Source organism: Protopterus annectens, chromosome 1.part0 (genome assembly GCF_019279795.1).
Source record: "Protopterus annectens isolate FY-2018-M chromosome 1.part0, PAN1.0, whole genome shotgun sequence".
Taxonomy (NCBI): domain Eukaryota; kingdom Metazoa; phylum Chordata; order Ceratodontiformes; family Protopteridae; genus Protopterus; species Protopterus annectens.
This window is the reverse complement of record NC_056725.1, coordinates 454,102,948-454,126,540: the sequence shown is the minus strand read 5'-3', so window position 1 is coordinate 454,126,540 and position 23,593 is coordinate 454,102,948. Positions and strand designations below refer to the sequence as shown.

Genomic DNA, 23,593 nt, shown 5'->3' with positions numbered 1-23,593 from the left:
GGGGCAACCACCGTAGTGAAAAAATCTCTGGAGGTCATCAAAGAGTGGTAGCAGGGCCTCAGTTGTAGAGATAGATTCAGCTGTACTTTGATCAGTTTTCGGCAGACTGGGAGAGAGGATCATCGCATATCGTATGCAATGTAAACCGCAAAAAAAAAAACTGTTCTAAATCTTTATGAGGGTTTGTTTCCCACAGGTTAAACAATATCGGCTGAGAGTCTCAACGGGTACTTAGCTAGCTTTAGAAATGGTAGTATAGAAGTAATCTCTCTCTGGATCCGACCGACCGCTTGCTAACAGCTGGACTTTGGAATCCGGCCGACTGAAGGGCTGCCTGACGACAGGACAACCCAGTTGTTATGACTGCAGATGCATCCATGAAGGACATCAAGGACACCATTACATCCAGGACTGAAATCTAAAGACTTTTCTACAATGCTATCATGGTTATCCCCAGAATTTAAACCCAGTGTTTCAATATCATCGTCTTGATCAGAAGTAAATCTTAGTGATTCTTCTTCATTTTCTTCAACATCAACAGTGTTTCACAATTGGAAATGAGTATAAGTGATTCAAATACATCTTATTTCATGAGCAATAAACTAAGCAGTGTATCAAATGAACTGAAAACAGAAACTTTAAAATGGAGCATGTTGGGAAATTCATTTTATATGGACTACAAAAGAACAATTCACCATCCTTGTTTACAGTTCTTTGAGAACCCCCTTTAGCCTGATTTGGGATTATTGTTGGAATGGTGATTCTGATTCTGGTTATCATTCTTCTTTTTCTTTCACCTATAGCTGTAAGCATGTCATCTAGAAACATTGGAACTGGTAAGCATTAAACATTTTCCTAAACTTTTTTCTTTTTTATCACAGATAAGCATACTACAAAATACTGAGGTAGACATTTGGTTAAAACTAAGTCAAGAGCTCTGGTCTAGCATCCTAAATTCAACACCTTTTCTACTGCCTTATATGGTTATGCACAAACTACAAATATTAGCAATTGTTGGGTATGTGCACATATTCCATAACTCTATCCCCTTTAAAGTAACTCTTTTGCTGTTATCAAAAACTACTAAAGAACATACTTCTGTTAAAAATGGAACACTTTTTGTTGGTTGCACTACATTCAATTTAATTTGGCAATGTATCATGGGGTTGGAGGCTTGGTTATGGCAGCATTGCACTGACTTTATTATATTTACGGAGATCAAGCATATCCCTGGTTACCAACAAACTGGTCAGGCTGTTGTTACATAGGCCGTGTTATTACAGCTATAAGGCATATAAAAACGTTGTCTAGCCGAATAATTTGTAATGCCTGTCGTAAAAGGGAAACAAAAGACATTCCAACTCCAGCTGGCAAAATAGGTGCATCTTGGGTTAATCATCCTAATGTACAAAAGACTACATTTAAAGGACTAGCACATATAGATCTTGGTAATGGATTTTTTTTTCTGGAGCATGAATTACACCTACTTATGGGGCAGTCAAATCCATCTGGGAACTGAATAAATTGTCTAAATTGCTAGAAATTTTATTCTTGAAATCAATTATTTGGGCGGCACAGTAATAACGTTAATAACGTCACAGCAAGAGGTTCTCTGGTTCTGTTCTGATCTGGTCTCTTTCTGTGGCTGTGGGTTGCATGGTCTCTGTGCTGTGTTGTGTTGTTTCTCCCTCCGGGTACTCGGTTCTCTCCTCATTCATTCCAAAGACATGCATCTGATCTCTCCTGGGCCTCTGAAAAAAGGCTCTCTGTGGAACCTAGTCGGACATTCCCAGTCAACAAATGTTAAATAAATAAAAATAAATAAAAAATAAATTAATCAGAATATAACTGAAAAGACTGCAATGTGCAGTGCAGTGCAGTGCTGCAAACAGAATGGTACTTGACTTCATTCTTGCCTTTAAGGGTTGTACATGCTCATTAATCAAAAAGGAGTGCTGCTCGTTTACTCCAGATAATGCAGATGCTATTCTCAGTCACCTAGAAATCATACAGAAGGCTGGCAAACTATCACATGCTAAAGAAACAGACAGTTCTCAGTTGGTATGGTTTAATTTGTTTACTGGCTGGGGAGGAGGTATTTTGAAATTTTGTGAATATAGCCATCATCATACTATTTATAGGAATCATTTTATTCATGTGACACACTTAGTATTAAACTAAAATGTCAGTGCCTCACAGCAAGACAGCATCTTCAGCATAACTGTTAACGTAATAACCTTTGATTTTGTTTCAACTAAAATGTTAGCTGGAAAACAAGCTAAATTACATAAGGTCCTGATGGACCAGTACCTGTAAATAGCTAAAACAGCCAAGTCCATGGATTCAAGTGTGCTTTAACTGTTACTTGTGACCCAACAATTGGTCTAGAGAGACCTTGAACATACAAACCAGGAATGTTTTTTTCTGCTGGTCCCAGTGCTAGATTGGTTAAAAAAACAAACACACACACACACAGCCCTGCACACGCCATCATTAGCAACCCCAGCAAAATTTCCCCTTCACGGTTTTACACAGGCACACACACACTCCCTTTTCTTGTACCCCCTCCATTACTACCAAACCCACATACGGTCACCCAGCAACCCTCTGAACAAAATAAAGACAATGATCACAGCTTTTTTTTGCTGAGCTATGGCTTCTCCAATCTATTTTTATTTCTAAACAGTCTTTCATTAGCAAGTAGATCCAATGAAGCTTAATTCGTGAAAGTGCTTTTCCAACTAAGAACTTTTCCGTTTTTTAATTACATCACCGGCATGACAAGGAACACCACTAGCAGCCACATTATATTGACAGCATACAAAACATTAGCATATACATTTTGTAGTAATGCAATTAAGACTCTTAGGTCAGTTATGGTTCCCTACTGACTATCTCATAGGTTTTAGGGCTGAACATATTCTAAAATGTACATAATATATTATAATTTTGAATCTAGTCTTGAATCTAAAGTATTTAAAATAATGATTCTCAAATAATCTTTAATATGTTATGAAAAAAAGCATTTACACTTGATGGCAAAAAAAAACGGTTACAATTGTTTTTTTTTTTTTTTTTTAGTTTTAGCGCTAAAATTAGTTTGATAGATACAAAACAGGCGAGTCTACCATTGACCGTGAAACACCTCTGGAGCCCCTTCTACTCTATGGATACACCTAAAAGGTGGATCATGCTCAGGACATGCCCACTATCTTTGATTATAAATGATAAACCAGAGTGAACAAATGTTGTTTTTGAAAGCACTCATCTGCTTGCATTACAACAATAAAGGACTGAAGCAGAACCAGATGACTTTGGGCTACTTCTTTGCAGAACTGCATATCTTAACCATCTTCTCCCCAGAAAGGTCTAAGGGAAAGAATCTCAAACTCCCCCCAACTTTATGATAATCTCTATGAGGGGGAATATGTTGTTACTGAAAATTTAAGAAGTTTATTTTTTCTATCAGACAGACATGTTTTCATAGCCAATAAAACTACTTTTTTTGTAAAATGATTGTATAAACATTGTGCATGTCAAGTATAGCAAGAAAATGCATGTGAAGATTGTCTGAGAGCAAATGAAAAAGTGTTAACCCATTTGAAGACTTGCTGCCATTGTCCTGTTATAAAAAATATGTGAATCATAAAATAGCATGATGGGATATGACAACAGAAGCGTAAGAGAAGGAAAAATGTTTAGGGGATATTCTATTTTTAAGTACATTTAATTTCAAGATGGATTCCAGACAGCTTTAGTCGGCTTTTGATGATTTACTTCCTGCTAACAAGAAAGTGACAGCATGGCTAGTGTAGAAAGTTCTATTATGAAATTCGGAACTTGTGCCTAATGTGGTAAGGCAGAGACAGGAGACCCTTAGTTAGCAAAAATAATGCAAAGGCATGTATTTTAATTGGTCAGTGGCTATAGTATAATAGTTTCTATATTGTTGCACTTATAATAATATAAAAGAGTCAAGTTTCTTATGGTTCTGGGAGGCTGGGCCTGGATTGCCTGGCCTCCCATGTATGCATAGCCGGCCTTAGGCATAGGCCAACTAGACGGCCGCCTAGGGCGCCGCTCTAGTAGGGGTGCTTTTCCAGTATTTATTTGGTATAGGTAGACCAGGATGGGGGCACCGGGTGGTGTGGTGGGGGCGCCATGGAGCCCTTTTGCCTAGGGTGCCAATTGACCTACGGCCGTGCCTGCATGTATGTGTGTTCTATGCAATAAACGAGGATATCTTCTCTGCTGAAGTGCGTTACCATTTCCAATTATTTAGTTACTTTAACACTATAACCTTACACACTAACTGCAGTAGGTTGCATTGCACATTAAATATTTTAACTAGTTATCCACTAGTGTATGTGGTGATGCAGGGTCTGATTCTTGCTTTGTCAGTGATCACAGTACATATGCTTCCTACAACAGATGTCAGTAAAGGTAGAGGTGTTTGCTGTCATTGTTACACACAGAATATTCAGTTATATCTATTTTCCAAGAGCACACATCTAATTTATTAACTACCTTGGAATAATACAGAACAAGAAGCACAGAAATGATATTACCAGCCTGAGTGCTGCCATTCAACACTCAAGCCAAAGGACCCAGTACCAATGAAGGCAGTTTTGTTTATCATTAAAATCAAGGTAAAGCAAACTGCAGTAGTCAGTACAAGAAGATACAATGACATAGAACACTGTGGCAAGGTCCAAAGAAGGAAATCTAGAAGGTATATTTTTAGATATTAATATCAGGACTTCCTTCCAACACTTGGTCCTTTACAATCAGTGAGTTGTCAAGTACCACCCTCAGATTTTGGGGGCAACTGTACCTGTTATTGGTGTTTTAAGCTTTACACATACAAAGTTTTCCAAGATGAATATTAGGATCAAGAGGCTGACCATGAAGATGGCAGAAAAGAATTGAGTGGTGTAAGGTCCAACTCAAGAAGTGTGAATCAGGTTGTGTACCAACAGGAGGCACAGATGCCCCCAGTGCAGAAATCAAGTAATGTCAGTAAAGGTAGAGGTGTTTGCTGTCAAATAAGAGAAGCCCTTTCACAGACCCCAAATATTATAAACTAACTAAACTCACAAGCATACTGTGCACGATAACTATCATCACTTAACTTACTCAGACAGACACTGAAAACCTCCTCCTTCATGATCCAACCCAATACGGTTTTGTCAAAGGTAGCAGTCGAATGCTTATCCTCAAAAATTTCCTTGAGAGTTTGTCCACCACTATGGATGAAAGTTTGCCTGTCCATTTAGCTTGCCTTGATGATCAGCACTACACCAAAACCATATTGACTCAGGCATCTAAAGGGTAAATGATGCCATGATAACTTGTGTCAAAACTGGTTGGTTACATGATTGTACACAGCAGATAAGGATAGTAAAACTCCTCCCTCACCACCTCTGTCAAGGCTCTATCCTGAAGCCACTCCTTTATTTCTGGCACCTTGTTCTCAGATGTCAAAACCGGCTCCAGTATCAGACTCATTCAAATACGGTAATGACTTCAGCCCTGAGAGCACTGTTCAAAATCCCACTACCACCACCTTTCTTCAAACAGCAAATAGCATTAGGTGTGAACTGTGCAGTAGAAATTACATTGAATTCAGTGTCAAAAATACAGCATTCTGGCATCTGTCAGCTCTCCCACCAGCTCTACATACTATCACTGGGCAACAATTACAATTACAAGTTAGCAAAACAGTTAATGACCTCAGCGTTCCTACAGATGATGATAGAGTCACTATCATCTGCAAAGCACATAGAGAAGCCCAATGAAGTTAATGATGAGGGGCCATCAACTAAGTAATGGCTTAAATCTAGAAAATAAGTTTGACATGACTTAAGTACTCTAGAGAAGACAAGAAACACTTAAAGCAGTAAACAGGTTCATTCCTGTATCATCCGACAAGAGAAAGAAAAAGAGAGGAGACTGAGCATTTGAAAATACATGCAGATTCACGCCAATCACCCACTCCCCAGACCTGATCATTCTTAATTAGACATGGGCGAGAACAAGCTCATGGAGAGAAACGCAACTGCATATAATGCCTCTGAAATCTCTTAAGTAAACAAGTCATGATCCACAGGTTAGACGTCAACAAGACAATATACAGGCTATAAACAAACTTGTATTGCTCATTTTCTTAAAAGGTTATTTATCAAACTGGAAAATCAGGCTCCATAGCAGAAGCAACACTAGAGATCTTTTATGATTTACACTAGCTCTTCTGAAGGGTCTTTTACTGCATTCTCCAAGTACACCCCTAAGAACACATACTGAGAAAGAAACACTAACTCCCAAAGCTTGCATAACGGATGCAAGAAACTAAATAAAAGAGCTAACCAATGCAAATTCTACTGACTACAGTTGTCTTCAATTCTTTTTTTAGTCACAAGAAAGACATGTCACTATCACCTGCACATTTTGTTAAACATAAAAACATAACATTTTTAACAGTAATTAAGGACCAGAATAATGCTGTCCTCAGTGGGCCTCTACAGCACAGTAACATTATCAACCTATAACATTTTATGAGTCAAACATGACTTGCTGCCCTAAATGATTTCATGCCACCTGTTTGTCAATATAAAGAATACTAGACTTGTTCAAATAAAAATTCAACAATATGACTATTGTTACCTCAAATATGTTTGTCCAGAAAAACCTACATAGGTCCACTGAAAACTCTCCAAAACAAGACGCATCTACTTGTCTATGAAACAAAAATTAAAATAGCTTCAAGCGCAAAATTTAGTCATACCCAAAACAAATATGAGGACAGCCTCAAGCACAAAAATCATTCATACCCAAAACAAAAATAATATAACATTACAGTCTGACTATTAAAACATTATACATAAAAATATGTTCAATCTAAGTGCCTACATATTGTGTTTGAATTTATAAGTGTCGCTGACAATGTAGATGTGGTGCAGTAGAACTTTGCTGTTCCACTGAATCCCTTCTATATCCAACAACAAAGAAACTTTATCAGGAGAACACTAGGAAAAAGGCAATGAATGAACTTGACAACGGACACCTGCTGAAAATGAAAAAAAAAACTCAACAGAAAATGCAGCATTTTACACATTTCATTCAGACCAACAGAAAAATGTAGCATCTTAATTTTATTCAGACTAATATCTACAAGTAACTAGCTAGTCTGCTGTACTGCTACTATTTCAACATACAATTAACGTCCTGTAACCTAGCAAACTCTAAAAATCAATATATCTATAGTTAGTGGCAGCTACAGTCAGCACAGGAAGCAGTTACACACAAAACAGTGTAAGATATGATGGAAAAATTATATAAGCATGGATAAATAATTTTTTTTTGCCAATTTTAATGGGTAAAGAAGATCAGTCAACTGGACGAGCCTACAAATGCTTACCTACCACTACAGCTCATTTCCAAGTTAATTTTTTGCCCTTTTTAGTTACCATACCACCCTTGCAACAATGTGCCAAGAATCAAGAAACTGTCTTGGGAAAATTTTATAAAACTTTTTTTCTAATTAAACTAGAAGCAATTTTAAAATATGTCAGAAAAATATAATGGTTTTGATGACAGACCTCATAAATAAGACAAATTAATGACAGCAAAGCTTTCATGTTAAATGGGTGACAGTTCTGGGGCAGAACTGAAAAAAATGTCTTCTGCTGACCTAATGACACAAGAGCAGGAAGCCTGCTTACAACTCACTGGTAATGAGAAAAGGAACAGCAGTCTGGGCACCAGAGAGACAGCTGGGGAGATGGAGACAAGGAGTGGGAATAGCTGGCTGACTTTACTTGGAGGAAGGGAGTGCACACTTCCACAGTACTGCTAGGGAGATGGAAGAAAGAGTGGTGAGCCAAGAAACAGGGCAGGAGGCTCCTGAATGCAAAGGTCAGGGGTCTTAACATAAATACAGAATGGATTACCACTCTAGTCTTTTCACACTTGTCCCTTCGAAGAGTGGGAAACAGGAAATGCAAAACATAAAAAGCCCTTGTTCTATAAACTGATGGCAACTGGGATCTGCACACTTAAAAAACTCTCTTAAGACTCTGTGGAGGTAGACAGGAATATTTCACTCACTAGAACACCCAGAAAATTAAAATGGAAGACTTTGAATACAAAACACCACATAAATGCTTAACTGAATCACCACATTTTTGTCCTGCTCTTTAAACCCTAACAAATTTATATTCTAACAATTCATCACACACTCACACATTAAGTAATTATCATCAACTAATTACCTTAAAGGAACCTAGACATAAAAATGGATGAACAAATTATCTTACATTGTGAATAATTATAAACAGAAACACAACCAATAATATGTATATGTTAAACTGATAAATGCATTCCTAATCAATAAAAATTATGAACAATAACTAAACCATAATTGGTGGATAAAGAACTACATAAAATATCAAATATATAAAATATCCAGAATGACTCATTCAAATGCATTATGTAAAATCATTAAAAAGTAAAGTGCAAAAAAACTTCAAAATTATTTCGTTAATTCTTATCATATGTCCAACCTACAATGCCAAAACATAAACAATAGATTTTCAATAAAATAAAATAACACCCTTTCTTTAAAGATATTAAAACCTTATATAAATAGTTGAAACCCAAAAACACATATAAAAAGTGTTGATGTATAAGCATTAACAAAAAGATTGTTTGGGTCCACTTCACTTTTACAGGATTTGTGTGAGATTTAATAATTGTAGTGTTTGTGCAGTTACAATTATGCCAGACATTTTACCTATAAATATTTTTTGAAACTGTTTTCTTTTGGGTTTGAGCACTAGGTGGTAGTATAGTACCACTATTTCTATAAGGTTTTAATATTTTTAAAGAATGGATGTATTTTACTTTATTGAAAATCCATTGTTTATGTTTTAGGTTGGGCATATGACAGGAATTAACTACATAATTTTGAAGTATTTTTGCATTTTGTTATTTTTTTTAAGATAATCATAATTATTGCATTTGAATGAGTCATTCTGGATATCTTATACACTGGACATTATTTTATGCAGTTCTTTATCCTGCAGTTGGGCTTCAGTTATCATTCATAACTTTTATAGATTAGGAATGCATTCATCAGCTTAATATATACATGTTATTGGTAGTGTTTCTGTTTATAATTATTCACAATGCAAGACAATTTATTCATCCATTTTTATGTGTAGGTTCCTTTAAGGTAATTAACTGACGATAATTACTTAATGTGCAAGTATGTGATGAATTGTTAGAGTATAAATTTGTTAGGGTTTAGTTAGTTTATTATCTGATGAAGTCCTAAGAGCAGGACAAAAATGTGGTGATTCAGTTGTGTTTATGTGGTGCTTTTTATTCAATTAAAGTCTTCAGTTTTAATTTCCTGGGTGCGCCAGTGAGTGAAATATTCCCGACTACCACCAGAGTGCCTTAAGAGAGATTTTTTTGTTGCTAGGCACTTCAGGTGCAGCCTCGTAGTTTGTTGGCGCTGTTTTTGCCTTTACATCTGTGTATTTGCACACTTAAGCTATTTCATTCCATAAGGGAACAAGCAATAATTTCAGGCAACTGTGGGGACCCAATCACTAAAGGTCAGTCATGTCTATAGTGAGGAATAACTAAAGAAGTTGCTTTGACTAAAGAGATAACAAAAACACATGAACAAATCTCTCAAGCTACTTTTCCAGCAAACACATGGCACAACTGATGAAATCTGATACAGTTCAACAAAATAAGTTCTACTGGTCCAGAACCAAAAAAGTAGCTCCAAAACAAGAAGTCTACAAAAAAAAAAGTAAATGTGTAAATTATACTGAGGTTTCTTTTTTCCTTTCTGTGATACCTTTTTTGTCAGCAGAAGCGCTCTCCTCCTGGTTGGTCTCCTCACAATTCTGAGGAAATCCTTGGACAAAGGTATTATGAAGTAACTCTGTTGTGACTGGTTGTCCTTTCATCTGTTTCAGTCTATGCTGCACAGAAGTTGTGAGATCAATATAAGCCTCATCAATGCTTGCACGTTCAATCACTGCAAAACGAGACATCACATCTATTACCTCCACACTAGCTTCACGGTACCTGTGAATGAATAAATAAATAAATGCACACATACAATAAATGAACCCACATTCAGCAACATCCATGGGAACTACATTTCATTTCATAACGTCATGCAACTGCTTTGAACTGTTATGTGACTACTACTAGGCAATTATCTATGGTTAACTAGAACTAGAAATGTGAACAGAAATACTTAAAATAAGAAGCAAATTTGCTTTCAAAGATTTTAAATAATTTAGTGAAGGTATTTATTAAGTTTGCAGGAGGGAAGGACTTTGGGTATGGTGGCACAGCCACTAGCAGATATTTTTAGAGCTCTGTGACGATGGATTTAAACGTTACAAAAAAGACAGTAAATCAAATAGTAAATGTAGCCTCCTTTTATGACAAAGGATCCTAAAACAACTAGAAGAACAAATAAAAAAACAAAAGATTTGGAAAAAAGCTGAATTTCACACTTAAAACTCCTGGGAATAATGAACTGACCTACACCAACATGGAAAAGCAGTGCTAACAGAAATTCGGAGATGGCAAAAATAAGTGGAAGGCACCCTAAACTCTTAAAAAACAGGCCAAATGCATTCAGAATTTTTTTAATTATTGGGACACCGACTACATACATGACTGCCAACAACAGAAGAATACAAGAAATAGAAGAAACACTATCTAAACACTCCAATGAGCTGACAGCTCTCCAGTCTGTAAAGAAAGAAATGTAAGCAATTATTGTTAAGCAAGAAGCTAAATGTGAGAATTTAATCAGCAGGTAGTACAACTGGGATACAGATCAAGATGACAAAATTTGAAAATTGCAGAAATCCTAAAACAGACAAAGGAGAATGACTGTAAAGACATGACAAAGAGTAGTGGCCAAATATCCCTGAGTGAGCATCCCAAGGGAAAAAATGTGGGAACATGTCAAGATCAATTCTCAGTAAGCTACAGTCACAACAATTAAAGGAAGACAATTTATTGCTTTTATGATAAAAGGACTGTGTTGAAAATATTGGAATCTGAGATTTATACAGACAATAATTACTCAAGAACAGAGAAATTTATTGGAACTTCCAAGATGGCTATAAATTGAGTAACAGCTTAATTCTAGCTATTTTAGTGTGAAAACAGAAATTTAGCAAAGACCACCCCCGTAAACAAATGTCAAATAAATAAATAAAGCCAGTGAACTTGTACTTCTGGGTAAATTTCAGTAACTGGTTAGTAAGTGCACTGCCTGAAAGACAGAAAAAAAGGAAAAACAGAGGACCTGATTGAAAATCAGCTTCAAAAGTTGAAAAAAAAAACTGCCTAGGAAAAGTACTCCAGCTTTTCAGCAAGAACCAGTGCAAACTCCAGACATGACTTCCAGTAACCTAGAAAAAAGCACCTGATTAAAATAAACAAAATACTTTTTAAGTATAACAATTCAGACAACAAAAGGCTGGAAAAAATGGAAGAAGATACAAACAGACATTCAGATGAGGTGATAAAACTGCTAAAATCAGAGGATGAAATAAAGAAAAGGCTGACTGAATATGAGACTGCACAGGAAGAGATTTTTTAAAAAATAACAGCAATAGAGGATAGACCATGTAGAGAAAACCTGAGATTTTCTACTGTACCAGAGAAGCTGGAAGGAAAAGACCATATTAATTTTATGAAATCATAAATAAGCAAATGGACTGGTATTCCACAGCAGGAGTTGTTAATTGAAAGGACACATCATGTGTATGCTCCAAACCTGGCTATGAGAAAGCAACCTAGACGACCTTTAATAGTAAAGATGCAATCCTACCAGCCGAAGGAGTTGATTCTAAAAAAACTGCGGCAGAAGGACATAGTACTACAAGTGGGAGACAGCAGAGTATTTGTGGAGAATGATAACTCATTGTACACTAGGAAGAAGAAAAGTAAATTTATACCACTATTCAGAGAATGTTAAGAAGCTGGAGTGAGATTCCAGCTGCTGTACCCAGCTATCTTCAAAATATTCTTCCCTGGAGAGAAAATAATTTTTTGATGAAGTACATACCAAGGAGGAAATACAAAAGTTTGTCCAAGGTTTCAACGGAAAATGCTTGAGAGAAGGAAAAAGGCACTACAGTCAACTAGAAGAATCAATAGTACATTGGAAATGAAGCTGAGACAGGATTTGGGAGATGGGGATGAACAGGAATAAAACCAGTAACTTGGAAATGGACAAATATGGGATTACACAGCAATAAATATGCAGAGAAATGAGTAGCCACACAGCAAAAAAAAAACTCACTGTATAAAATAAGAAAAATGTTGTACCAGAAGTTTCAAACAAACCTTTAATTCACAGTTTAAGCATTTTCATTCTAATATAGCAGGAACTTCATCAGAAACAAAGTAGCAGCTTTACTTCCTGGTTTAAAAACACTAAAAGACATCAAAAGTGCAACAAGTGACAAAAAATTAAAGGTACAGTCACTATAAAAAAATATATGTTAAAAATCCAACTGCAAAGTGCAGATTTTACAAATGCAGTCAGAATCAGTGACAACAAAACATTGTTAAAAATCATTGAAAAGTTTCTTAGTTAAATCAGATTACATTTTAGCTACCTTGATCTTAAGTATAGGCTTGATAGAGATAATGTCATTGATACCTGGGGAGTACATGCATTGACCAGTAGTTATCAGTATAGTTCTCTCTGCTCAAGAGCTAGCTCCCAAGCTCCCAATGACCTCCCCTGGCAGATTTTGTGACTCTCTCCAACACATAAAAGGCATTTTTTTAAATCATTGCACACTGTTGAATGTTTATACAATGCAGTAGCAGTATGTGCTTTGGAAATCGTGTACAGATGTTGGTAAATCCTGTTTTGAAGTGGATTCATAGTTTTACCAATATAAAATACAGGGCAGGAAGAACAAAGAGCAATGTAAATTACCCCCATAGTGTTACAATTATAACTCCCAGTAAGAGGAATAACTTTAGAAAAACCTTGGATAAGTAAGTGGGTGACCTGAAAGATATATCTGCATCACTTGCAAGTGCCACAGCATCTCATTCCAGCATTGACATGGGTAGTGTTGAGTGTGTCAATATTTTTCTCCAGAATAGTTTTCAAATTTTTATTGTTCTTGTAAACAAACCTCAGATGTTCTCCCAAAAGCTTAAAGCATTCCAAATGTCCCAAAAACATTGTTTACTAACAACATTTTTGAGTGAAAAAATTCTGCTGTAGTACTGAATGACAAAAACATTGGAAGAGTCATTTGTCTGATTTTTACCCTTTGCAAGCATACTGTTGGATAAATACAGTACAGGACCACAGTTGGAGTGCCTGGTCCCTGTAATTCATTGAGTCATATTATTCAACAATGTAGAAGGGTATCCACGTTGGATGAAATAGCTGTAAAGTTTGCCAGCTTATCAAGTGGGATGAAGTGAGTCACCCACTAACACAAGGCAGATTGGGATTACCAGATTTGAGGGGGGATTTCAGAACTACACAGTTAAGGCTCCTATACGTAGCACAAGCAGAAACCTATAATCAAAGTGGAAAGGGATGATGATGGGGGGGGGGGCTCAAGAAACAAGGGCAGATGGGTGTTTTGGATGCAGACCTTTAAGGAGAATAACAGTAATCATACCGAATATTATTTTTATAAAGTAGCAGAAACTATTTTAAGACACAGAAATGGAGAAAGGAGATTGTGTCAATAGGGATGACTGTAATTAGGCATACACATAATAGGCAAGAAGGGGCTGCAATTTACTGGAGAAAACTGGCAAAGGAACCAAGGTATTGATAGTAAATAACTAGAGAGGGAAAGGTAATAGAATGGGAAGATGCCAAGAAGTTATTTGGACTGAAGGTTACAAATTGCCCTCCCTATCAAGGATTGACATAAGAGTATAGGCAGAGAAAGAAATAGGGAGGTCCTAAACCAAAGACCAGCACTGGTAGAGTTTTAGTAGAATATAGAATAAACGTTGCCATTAAGAAAGGAACAATTAGTAGAGCATATAAAATATTGTATGATAACTACAAGAATCAATCGGAGGAAGCTTGAAAGGATTTGGAAGAGAAATTGGATAAGCAATTAAAGGAAGAATGGGGGATATATATATATATATATATATATATATATATATATATATATATATATATACATATATACACATATATATATATATATATATATATATATATATATATATATATATATATATGTCTCCCAAATATGCAACAAAATCTAGAAGATTTAGGATTTTTTTTCTTGGAAATGTTTACATAGATATTTTGGGTTGCTATTAGAAGACCGAAGACGCATTCTTTCAAATGCGTCTTGGTTGAACTCAAAAGACTGAAACGGCAAAATATCGAAGTGGCTTTTAAGCGAATTCTTTCCCTGGGAAAGAAGTAGCTTGGCCGCTTCTTTACTTTGCTGTTTTCGGCACTGAAGTGCAGTTTTTGAATTGGTATATTTAAGTAGGGGGGGGCGGGGGTGCAGCCCCCCAGTTAATGTAATGTTTAAAGTGTTTTGTTTTATTTATTTATTTTTTTTTTTGTTGGAACAGCAATTTTTTTTCCAAGGGAAAAAAATCCCTGTTCTGACAGTTCAACATTGTAAGCTTTCACTTACATAGGGTCGATTAATCACCATTCACTTTTTTAAGCATTCGGTGATCTAATATAGACCTAATATTTTATACCAAAGCAGACTCCAGAGAATTTTTCCTCCTGTACACACAAATTCTGAATGTGTGACGGGGAAGAAAGAGGTAATTGGGAATATATTTTCTGGAAGTGTAATGAGTTGGCAGACTTTAAAGATTCCCTGCAGAATACTCTATCAGAGATAGTGGGTAAGCAAGCTGGTGTGACTATGAAAATGATTTTTCTGCGCTATGATACAGAATCAGAATTTTCTAGACATGGTAAGGCCTTGTTGAATCTAATTATGCTGGCTGGCAAAAAGCAATTACGAGAAAATGGAAATCAAAGTCTAAACCAACTGTTCTTGAAGTAGTGAATACAGTAACAGAGATAAAACAACTGGAATTAGTATCTTTAGAAAAGATTAGGTGCAATTTTCATTGAAAATTTGAGAATTGTGGGAACAATCCATACAGGTGAGGAATGAGGTTTAAAGAAGCCAGGATTTGAATAAGCTATGTAATATCTGACTTGACAATGACTGGTAGATTATAAATCATGCATAATGTTTGCAACTAAACTTATGTCAATATGGTTTGTGATATAAAATGCTTGCAACTAAGATTATGTAAATACGGTTTGTTTTCATTTATATAAATGTATGGATTGCCTACGTCACAACTGATAAATTAACAAAGATGTTTCTTATAAAAAAAAAGAAAAGAAAAGAAAAACGGTACTCCTCTTTAAGAGTGCACCTGTAAGTCATGCTAAAAACTACAAACCAAAAATTTGCCTTCCAATGGTGTACAAACTACATAGTGGAACTGATGCCAACAGAGTTTATAGTCGCTTAGAAGAAAACTCAATTATTGCTATAGAACAAGAGTACAGCAAACAAAAGTCATACAGAACAAAGGATCATTTGTTGCTAAATAAAAGTCATAACAAAAAATTGTAAAAGGGGGAAGAATCTAAATATGGCATGAATAAATTACAAAAAAGCATAAGACAGCATTTCACATTAATGGATAAAGTAGTGCTTACAGATGTTTAAGAGGCATCTTGCACTGATCAATTACATTACAGTAACTATGAAACAGAGGTAATCTAGCTTGCAATTAAGCCATGACAATGGGCAGATTGTTTTCCCAGGGATGAAAATTCAAAGGGGGATATTCCATGGTGATTCTTTGCCACCACTGTTGTTTTTTCCTGCCCCAACCCCTTAAGCTGTTTATTTAACAGATTAGGTGTTTGTTCTAATTTGGCTCCCGGAAAAAATATATATATATATATTTTTCACCTACTTTTTGTGAATGACTTAAAACTGTACAGATCATCAGATGAAGAGTTAAAAGCAGAACTGCAAGTGTTTAAAACTTTCTCAGATGATATAAGAATGACATTTGGTCCTGAATAATGTGCAAAAGCAACATTTAAAAGCAGAAAAAAATTTTCAGTCTAGGACAGGAATGTGACATAAAAGAGCTTGAGCAAGAAGGACTATATAAACATTTGGAAATTGATGAAGGATTGGCACAAAACATGAACAAATGCAAACAAAACTCAGCAAGGAATACCTCAAAAGACAAACTGGGGGGGAGGGGGTGGCCAAGATGGTGAGCAGTTAGCAGCACAGTTGTTTTAGCTCTGCTTCATTTTAACAACTCTAAGGATTTTTACTGAAAATTTCAAATAGAATGTTGAAAAACTTGATGGATTTATAATTGAATATCCGCTGAAAGATTTACCACAAAAAAAATTTAAACTATTTTAATTGCTCTTTCCTGTCAATAAAACTAGAAAGAACTGTTTGAGAATGAACCACTCTAAGCCCAGTGTACAGTATTATGAAAAAAGACATACAGGGTGTAATATAATAAGTAACATCAGTGAGTTATCTGCAAAGGCAGATAAATTATAAAGCAAAATGGAGAATTTCAAAGAGAAATGTAAAAAAACAAATTGAACTGCTGCGTGAATCTCTTAAACAATCATCACAAATCTCAAGTATAGAAGAGACAATGTGTGATTTGATGGAAGATACTTGAAAATGAGAAGAACGCCTATTTTTTTTTCTGAAACAAAACAACTTATTCTGGGATAAAATAGAAGAGTTACAGAACAGCTCTAGAAGGAATAACATCAGGATTTACGGAATTCCTGAAAAAGAAGAGGGAGACAGTATGACTAAATTCCTTAATACCTGGCTGCCTAAAGTTTTGAACCTGCCTGAAGCTTTGGCATTGAAAGGGCACATAGATCACTCTCTAACTCATCTTCACCAAGGTCAGTGATCATAACCAAGATAAGGATTTAGTCTTAAAAGATGCATGGACTAATTATCCATTTAAAATTAAAGGAAATGCTATAATATTTGACAAGGACTATTCTACATTAGTGATGTCCAATAGAAAAAGAGTTGTGTCACTTGCTAAAAGCTTAATGAAAATCAATATTAAAGCACAGAGCTCGTTTCCAGCAAAAAATAAGCCTTCACCTTTTATAAGGAAAGAAGAATTTTAACACATTTGAAGATGCAATGGACTTCATATAGAAAAATAAAATCCTAGAAAAAAAAAACTGAGGAAATGGACTGGAATCTTATCAACTTCTTTGAAGAGAAATATACCAAGAGAGGTCTGGTTAATAAAAGACAAAAACAATAAAAAGCTGAAGGACAAATGAAAATCAATGTATTTCATGTTTATGAATTCCTGTCAATTTACACAAGTGCTTGAATACTTATGAACAGGTGCTGTATATTACTTTTTGCAAGACAATTTACTTCTTTTTTCTTTTCTTCCCCACTTCAAATGGTTATTAGTTACCTTTTTAAATGTTACAATTTGATTCTTTTAGCCTAACATATGAAATTAAAGCCACTTATTTTCACTTAGAGTTTAAAAGATTAAAACTATTCATCTTATTAAAAGTTAATCCTTATTATGATGAAACTTATGTTAGGTGGCACACTTTATGATATCTTGGCATAGTTGAGTAATATACTATTATATATAATACAAGATGCAGCAAATGACACTAAAAGAGGCATGGTAAGTTACATTCTGAGTTCTTAAAATGGTCCAGCAGTGTGCTACTGATACTATACTTGGCATGCAACAGCACCCAGGAAAGACATGCTAAATTATAAACTTCTTCTTCTTTCTGCTGTTCCTGTTAGGGGTCACCACAGCGGATCATCTGTTTCCATTTCTTCCTGTCCTCTGCATCTTGCTCTGTCACACCAACCACGTGCATGTCCTCTCTCACCACATCCATAAACCTTATCTTAGGCCTTCCTCTTTTCCTGTTACCTGGTAGCTTCATCCTTTGCATCTTTTTCCCAATATACTCAGCATCCCTCCTCAGCACATGTCCAAACCAACGTAATCTTGCCTCTCTGGCTGTCTACAAACCTTCCAACCTGGGCTGACCCTCTAATATACTTATTCCTAATCCTGTCCACCCTCATCACACCCAGTACAAATCTTAACATCTTTAACTCTGCCACATCCAGCTCTGACTCCTGCCTTTTTGTCAATGCCACTGTCTCCAACCCATATAACATAGCTGGTCTCACTACCCTGTTTGTAGACCTTCCCTTTAGCTCTTACTGGTACGCGTCTGTCACAAATCACTCCTGACACTTTTCTCCACCCACTCCATCCTGCCTGTACTCTCTTCTTAACCTCACAAAGTACAAAAAACATAGAACTGTCCAGGTTACTTCTTCCTGTCTAAAAGTAAACAATCATAATATTTCGGATCATAAACTAAGATGTCAAAGAATACAAGTCAGATAAGCAAAAGGCAGTGAATTGCATTCTAAACCACTGCCAGTTATACATAGTTCTGAATGCTTGTTCCTGATAGTATAGTTGGCATGCAATAGCACCCAGGAAAGTTATAATAATGATATAAAACATATAGTTTCTTACATATATAAAAAAGTTATTATTGGAATGTTATCAAATACTTAGAATAACATTCACACTTTCACAAGTTAAAACTGCATCACACATAGCATATAAACTCGCATTAAAAGAATGACAGTTATGTCTCCTTTAAAAAATAATAGTCTGCTTTTATTTATTTATTTGACATTTGTTGACGAGGTTAGTGTGGCTGGGCAGGTGCCTGTTTTCAGCAGAGACTGGAGGAGAAAAGCTCCAAAAAAGGTAGATAATATACAGTGAATTAAAAAAACTATTTACAAATATAGAAAAGCAGCATTCACATACAATTTCAACATATGCAATTTTACAACAAAAATTAGCAACTGTATGACAGTAGGCAAAATGTAGTTCAACCTTATACAATGATTTAGAGTACCTTTCTTTACCATCAGAAGGAAAAAAGCTACAGATGTAAGGCATCCATTGTATGCAAAAGTGAACAGTTATTGAGATAGGAATACAGTAGTTTGCAGTGGGCATATAGATTTTCTTCTATTCATAGTCACTGTACAGTTTGCTAAGGAAGATTTAGTGATAATTAGTAAAAAAAAAAAAAAAAAAAAAAAAAAAAACCCTACACGACATAGGAGGTTGTTGTATAGCCTATCTTGTAGAGCAAGTTCAGGATGCAAGAAGGAGTGACGGAAGGGAGGCAGCTACAAGAAGGGAGGGACAGAGGAACATTACATTGGGTCAGTGCAGGGGCAAGTCCAACAGTGAGGTAGATAATCTTTCAGTTATTTTTGCGTGGTTAGTGTTAGAAATTAGTTGCATATGTTGGGTCAGTTTATTCCAAGCATTTGCAACAGAGCGGTTATAAAGGAGTTTGCCAATGGTTTTGTTGGGTTTATACATCTGAAAGATATGTTGGTCTGAGCTGCGGTGGGTGTGACTAGGAATACACGGAGTAATAAGACTAGAGAGAGCTGGACAGGAGTTTTTTTTTTTTTTTTTTTTTTTAAGTATGGAGTGGGTGAGGTGAAGTTAGGCAGAAGGAGTTGATGGTGAAATTTTAGCCACTGAAGGTTTTTTAGAGAAAGGCAGTGGTGTGAACGATATGGTAGACTGGCAGCAAATCTGGCAATTTTATTATATGCAAGTTTGAGTTTAGTATATTAAAACATCTCACAGAAATATAGTGCTTAATGAATCATTAAATGTTATTTCTTTAAATACAACAGTTTTTTAGTGGTTAACATACTTTGAAATGTTTTTTTTTTTTTTTTTAGTGGTTTGGAAGGATTTGTGGGATTGATGTGTGGAGTGGAGGTGGCCTGGATTCACTTGTGAATGTTTGTGTGTGAATTGTAGCTGACAGTGTTCATTTGCAAGCCCTTGTCATGAGGACCAGCTTGAAGCAGCTGAATTAGAATCATGAGCACTTTTGTGATGCTATGGGAGATCAAAAATTCGAAGATTTTTCCAGGTTACTTCTTCCTGTCTTAAAGTAAACAATCATAATATTTTGAATCGTATGTTAAGGTGTCAATGAGTAAAATTAGATAATAAGCAAAATACAGTGAACTACATCCTAAACCACTGCCAGTTATTAAATTATTCTGAATGCTTGCAGTATACCAAAAGGATAGTTTATATACTAGTCTATAGAAAGACACTTTTGGTAAAAAGTTTAGGATTGTGTTTCTCTGTTATTGTCTCTTTTTAAGGATAACAAAACTTAATATCTCAAAACAATTTATTATGGAAAGTTTGAATCTTAAAAGGGAACATTTTTCAGATGTTTGTTCAGATTCTATTACACATAACATTTAAGGAAAAATAAGACTGATTTCAACAGTAGTACTATACCAAAGAGTATCAAATATACAAGGGTAAATATAAATGTTCTATTATATAAAACACCTTACACTATGATTATAGCTATAGCTAAAATATAAAATCTATGAATACGGTAATAGTACAAGACATAGTATACAAAAATAAATAGAAATAGATCAGAATAAGTAAATATGTATATAGTTAAAGCATATAAACATGTCTACAAGAGTGGGAGGCTGGCATAGTGGTTAAGGTGTTCACCTTACAGGCACAAGGTGCAGAGTTTGATTCTCACATGGAGTAATTGGCTGGGCTTGGAATGGCCCACAAGGACAATTAGCCTGAAACTAGTTTATTAACTAATGATCCTATGTACAACTCTACATATAGTAAATAAAAAATATATAAAATCATCTGACCTACAAATTAATAAATATTAAAATAACAACCAGGGAGATAATGTGAGGTACAAGGAAAGATGATTGTAGAGATATTCAGTTTGGTCAACTTATAAAAAAAGATTATGAACACCTGTTTAACTTTTCTAAGCTAAGCATTGTTAGTCTACTGGAGAGTTTGAGAGGTAGTTTGTGTCACGTCTCGTATCAAATGAGACACTGAGGCACTGTGATGGGTTCAAATTGTTTAAAGCTCACTCAGGTCTGGGATGAACTTCTCTAAATAGTTGACCATACCAAGAAAACATTGTAAAGATGTAACATTTTCTGGAACTGGCATCTCAAAAATTGCTGCTTGCTTAGATGGATCTGATTGTAAGCCAGAACTGATAAACAAATGACCCACATAAGTAACGTCTTTCAGTCTGAATTTACATTTCTGTGGATTCAGTTTAAGATTTACTTCACGTGCATGTTCTAGAACTTTCCTGAGATTTCTATTATGTTTGCCTTCACCACTGCCCCTATAATGTCATCTACTATAATAGCACATGGATAACCTGAAAAAATTTTCTCCATTACATGTTGAAATACCTCAGTGGCAGAATTTATCCCAAATGGCATTCTCAAAAATCTATCTTCTAATCTAAATGGTGTACTGAAAGTGGTTAACAATGAAGATTTGTGATCCAGCGAAATTTGCCAAAAGGAACTTTTTGCATCTAAGACTAAAAAAATGCATGAGAGTGGCTACTACTTCTACTGTGCGCATCGGATGATGAGGACGCTTAAGTGCTTTGTTTAAGTCTCTCAGATCAATACATTCGAATATCATCTGAGCTTTTCTTATGAGCTACTGCCATGGAGGATACCCACACAGTTGGTTCTTTTACTGGAGTAATTACACCAAAATTCACCATTTTGTCTCGTGTTGCTTTTACTTTGCTCTGCATTGCTATCGGAACTTTCCTTGCTGGTCTGACATCTGGGCTTACTGCATGGTTTAACTTCATTTAATATGTGACTGGAAGTTTGCCAAGCTCATCTGCAAAAATATTAGCATAGTCACAAAAATACTCGGTGTAAAACTATCGCTGTTGTTCAGACTTACTTGGACCTCTTTAGTAAATTATATCAGACTCATTTTCAAACTGTCTTTGAGGTTTAGCAGTGACTGCACGTGTCTTTCGACTATGTAAAAGTGCAAGTCATAGCTGTTTCCAGCAGAATGGCATGTGAGAACTACAGCGCCATCAGTTTGAGTCTCTTCACCACCATAAGCAACTAGTTTTGCACACTTTGCAAAATCAAGTTTCTCACCAGCTCTTACTTTAGCAAACATTTATGCTGATATAACATTGCACTTGGATTCAGTGTCTACTTTAAGATGTACAGCAATCAGAAACAGTACAAAATATTTTACTCTTTGCTGATAATTAATAATCGTTGTTAAATGTTTCATCAATCACAGAGACACCATAAACATAGAATATTTGCTCATAGCTCTCTATCTAATCTACTTACTTTTTATTAAAAGAGAACATCCTAAGAAGCATGTGCCACTTTAGACTTGCAAAGCCTTTTGAAATGATTCCACATTTTACATCTGTGACCAAAAGCTAAGCACTTCTCTCGTTCAGGTTCATGACTTCCTCCACAATTACAACAAATAATAATGTTGCTTGTTGCGGCCCCATTAGGTTTATAGTTAGGGTCAGAAGCTGCCACACCCTTTGATTTATATCTCTGTTTGCACCAAACCTTATGTTGCACACTACTGGCATTCGCACTGGCAGACACTGCATGCACGTTTTTCTCATTCATAAGCATATTCATGTGCTTTTCTGTAAGCACATATATTTGACAAATCTCAATGGCTTTGCTTAATGGTAAATCACTGTTTCAAAGCAAAATCTTTCTCACTGCCTCATTATTAACACCATACACAAGCCCATCTTTTATTAACTCATCTCTCTGATGACCAAATCTGCACGTTTTTGTTTTATTTAAGTCGGTAATGTACACTGCTATAGTTTCACCAGGTTTGATTTCTTGTGTAAAACGTGTCTTTCCACTGTAATAATTATTTAAGGATTACAATTTTTCTCAAATGTACGTTTTAGGCACTCAGGGTCTTCCCATGTTTCACTCTGTATCACAATATGGCGGTTCTCCCCCCTCCCCTGCATATATAGCAAGTGCATACACAAATGAATGTTTCATCTCAATGGCTTCCGAGACAGCTAAATTAAGAAGTATGAATGCTCTTGTACATGCATCTTTATCAGAAAATGCAGCCTGTATGAAAATATCACATTCTTGTTCAAACACTCACCAATTCTCAGCAATATTATTATTAAACACTGCAAAATCCCTCTGCCAAAACAACATTTGTTTAAACATAAGCATAGAGCAGGTACTTGTAATTATGCTCAAATGCACAACAATCTCTCTGAAAAGGCTTCACTTTAACACTGCAAACACTCTGGACACTTTAGATACTTCAAAAAGATTCAGTTAATCCACAAAAGTAATACATTGCGAAATAATTTGGTCATTTTAGCCTTTTCGTACATTTTAACACTTTGGAACTTATTTCAAACACTTTTGTATTTATTTCAAATACTTTCATCAGTATGTTGCAGTTTTGGATATCTCGTTTATCTCTGTAATTATTTTGAACATTTTGAATTCTTTACCACTTATTCAGAGACTGAAAAATCATTTAAATGAGTTTA

At 35.5% G+C, this 23,593-nt stretch overlaps 1 protein-coding gene across 1 annotated transcript in view; it reads right to left on the bottom strand.

Annotated features, from left to right (window-relative positions):
• Positions 1-23,593, bottom strand: part of POLH (DNA polymerase eta) — a 650,423-nt gene that overhangs the window by 552,529 nt on the left and 74,301 nt on the right. The window contains exon 3 of the mRNA XM_044060378.1: positions 9,872-10,104. Within this exon, the coding sequence (XP_043916313.1) occupies positions 9,872-10,104 (233 nt within the window). The remainder of the gene's footprint in view (positions 1-9,871; positions 10,105-23,593) is intronic.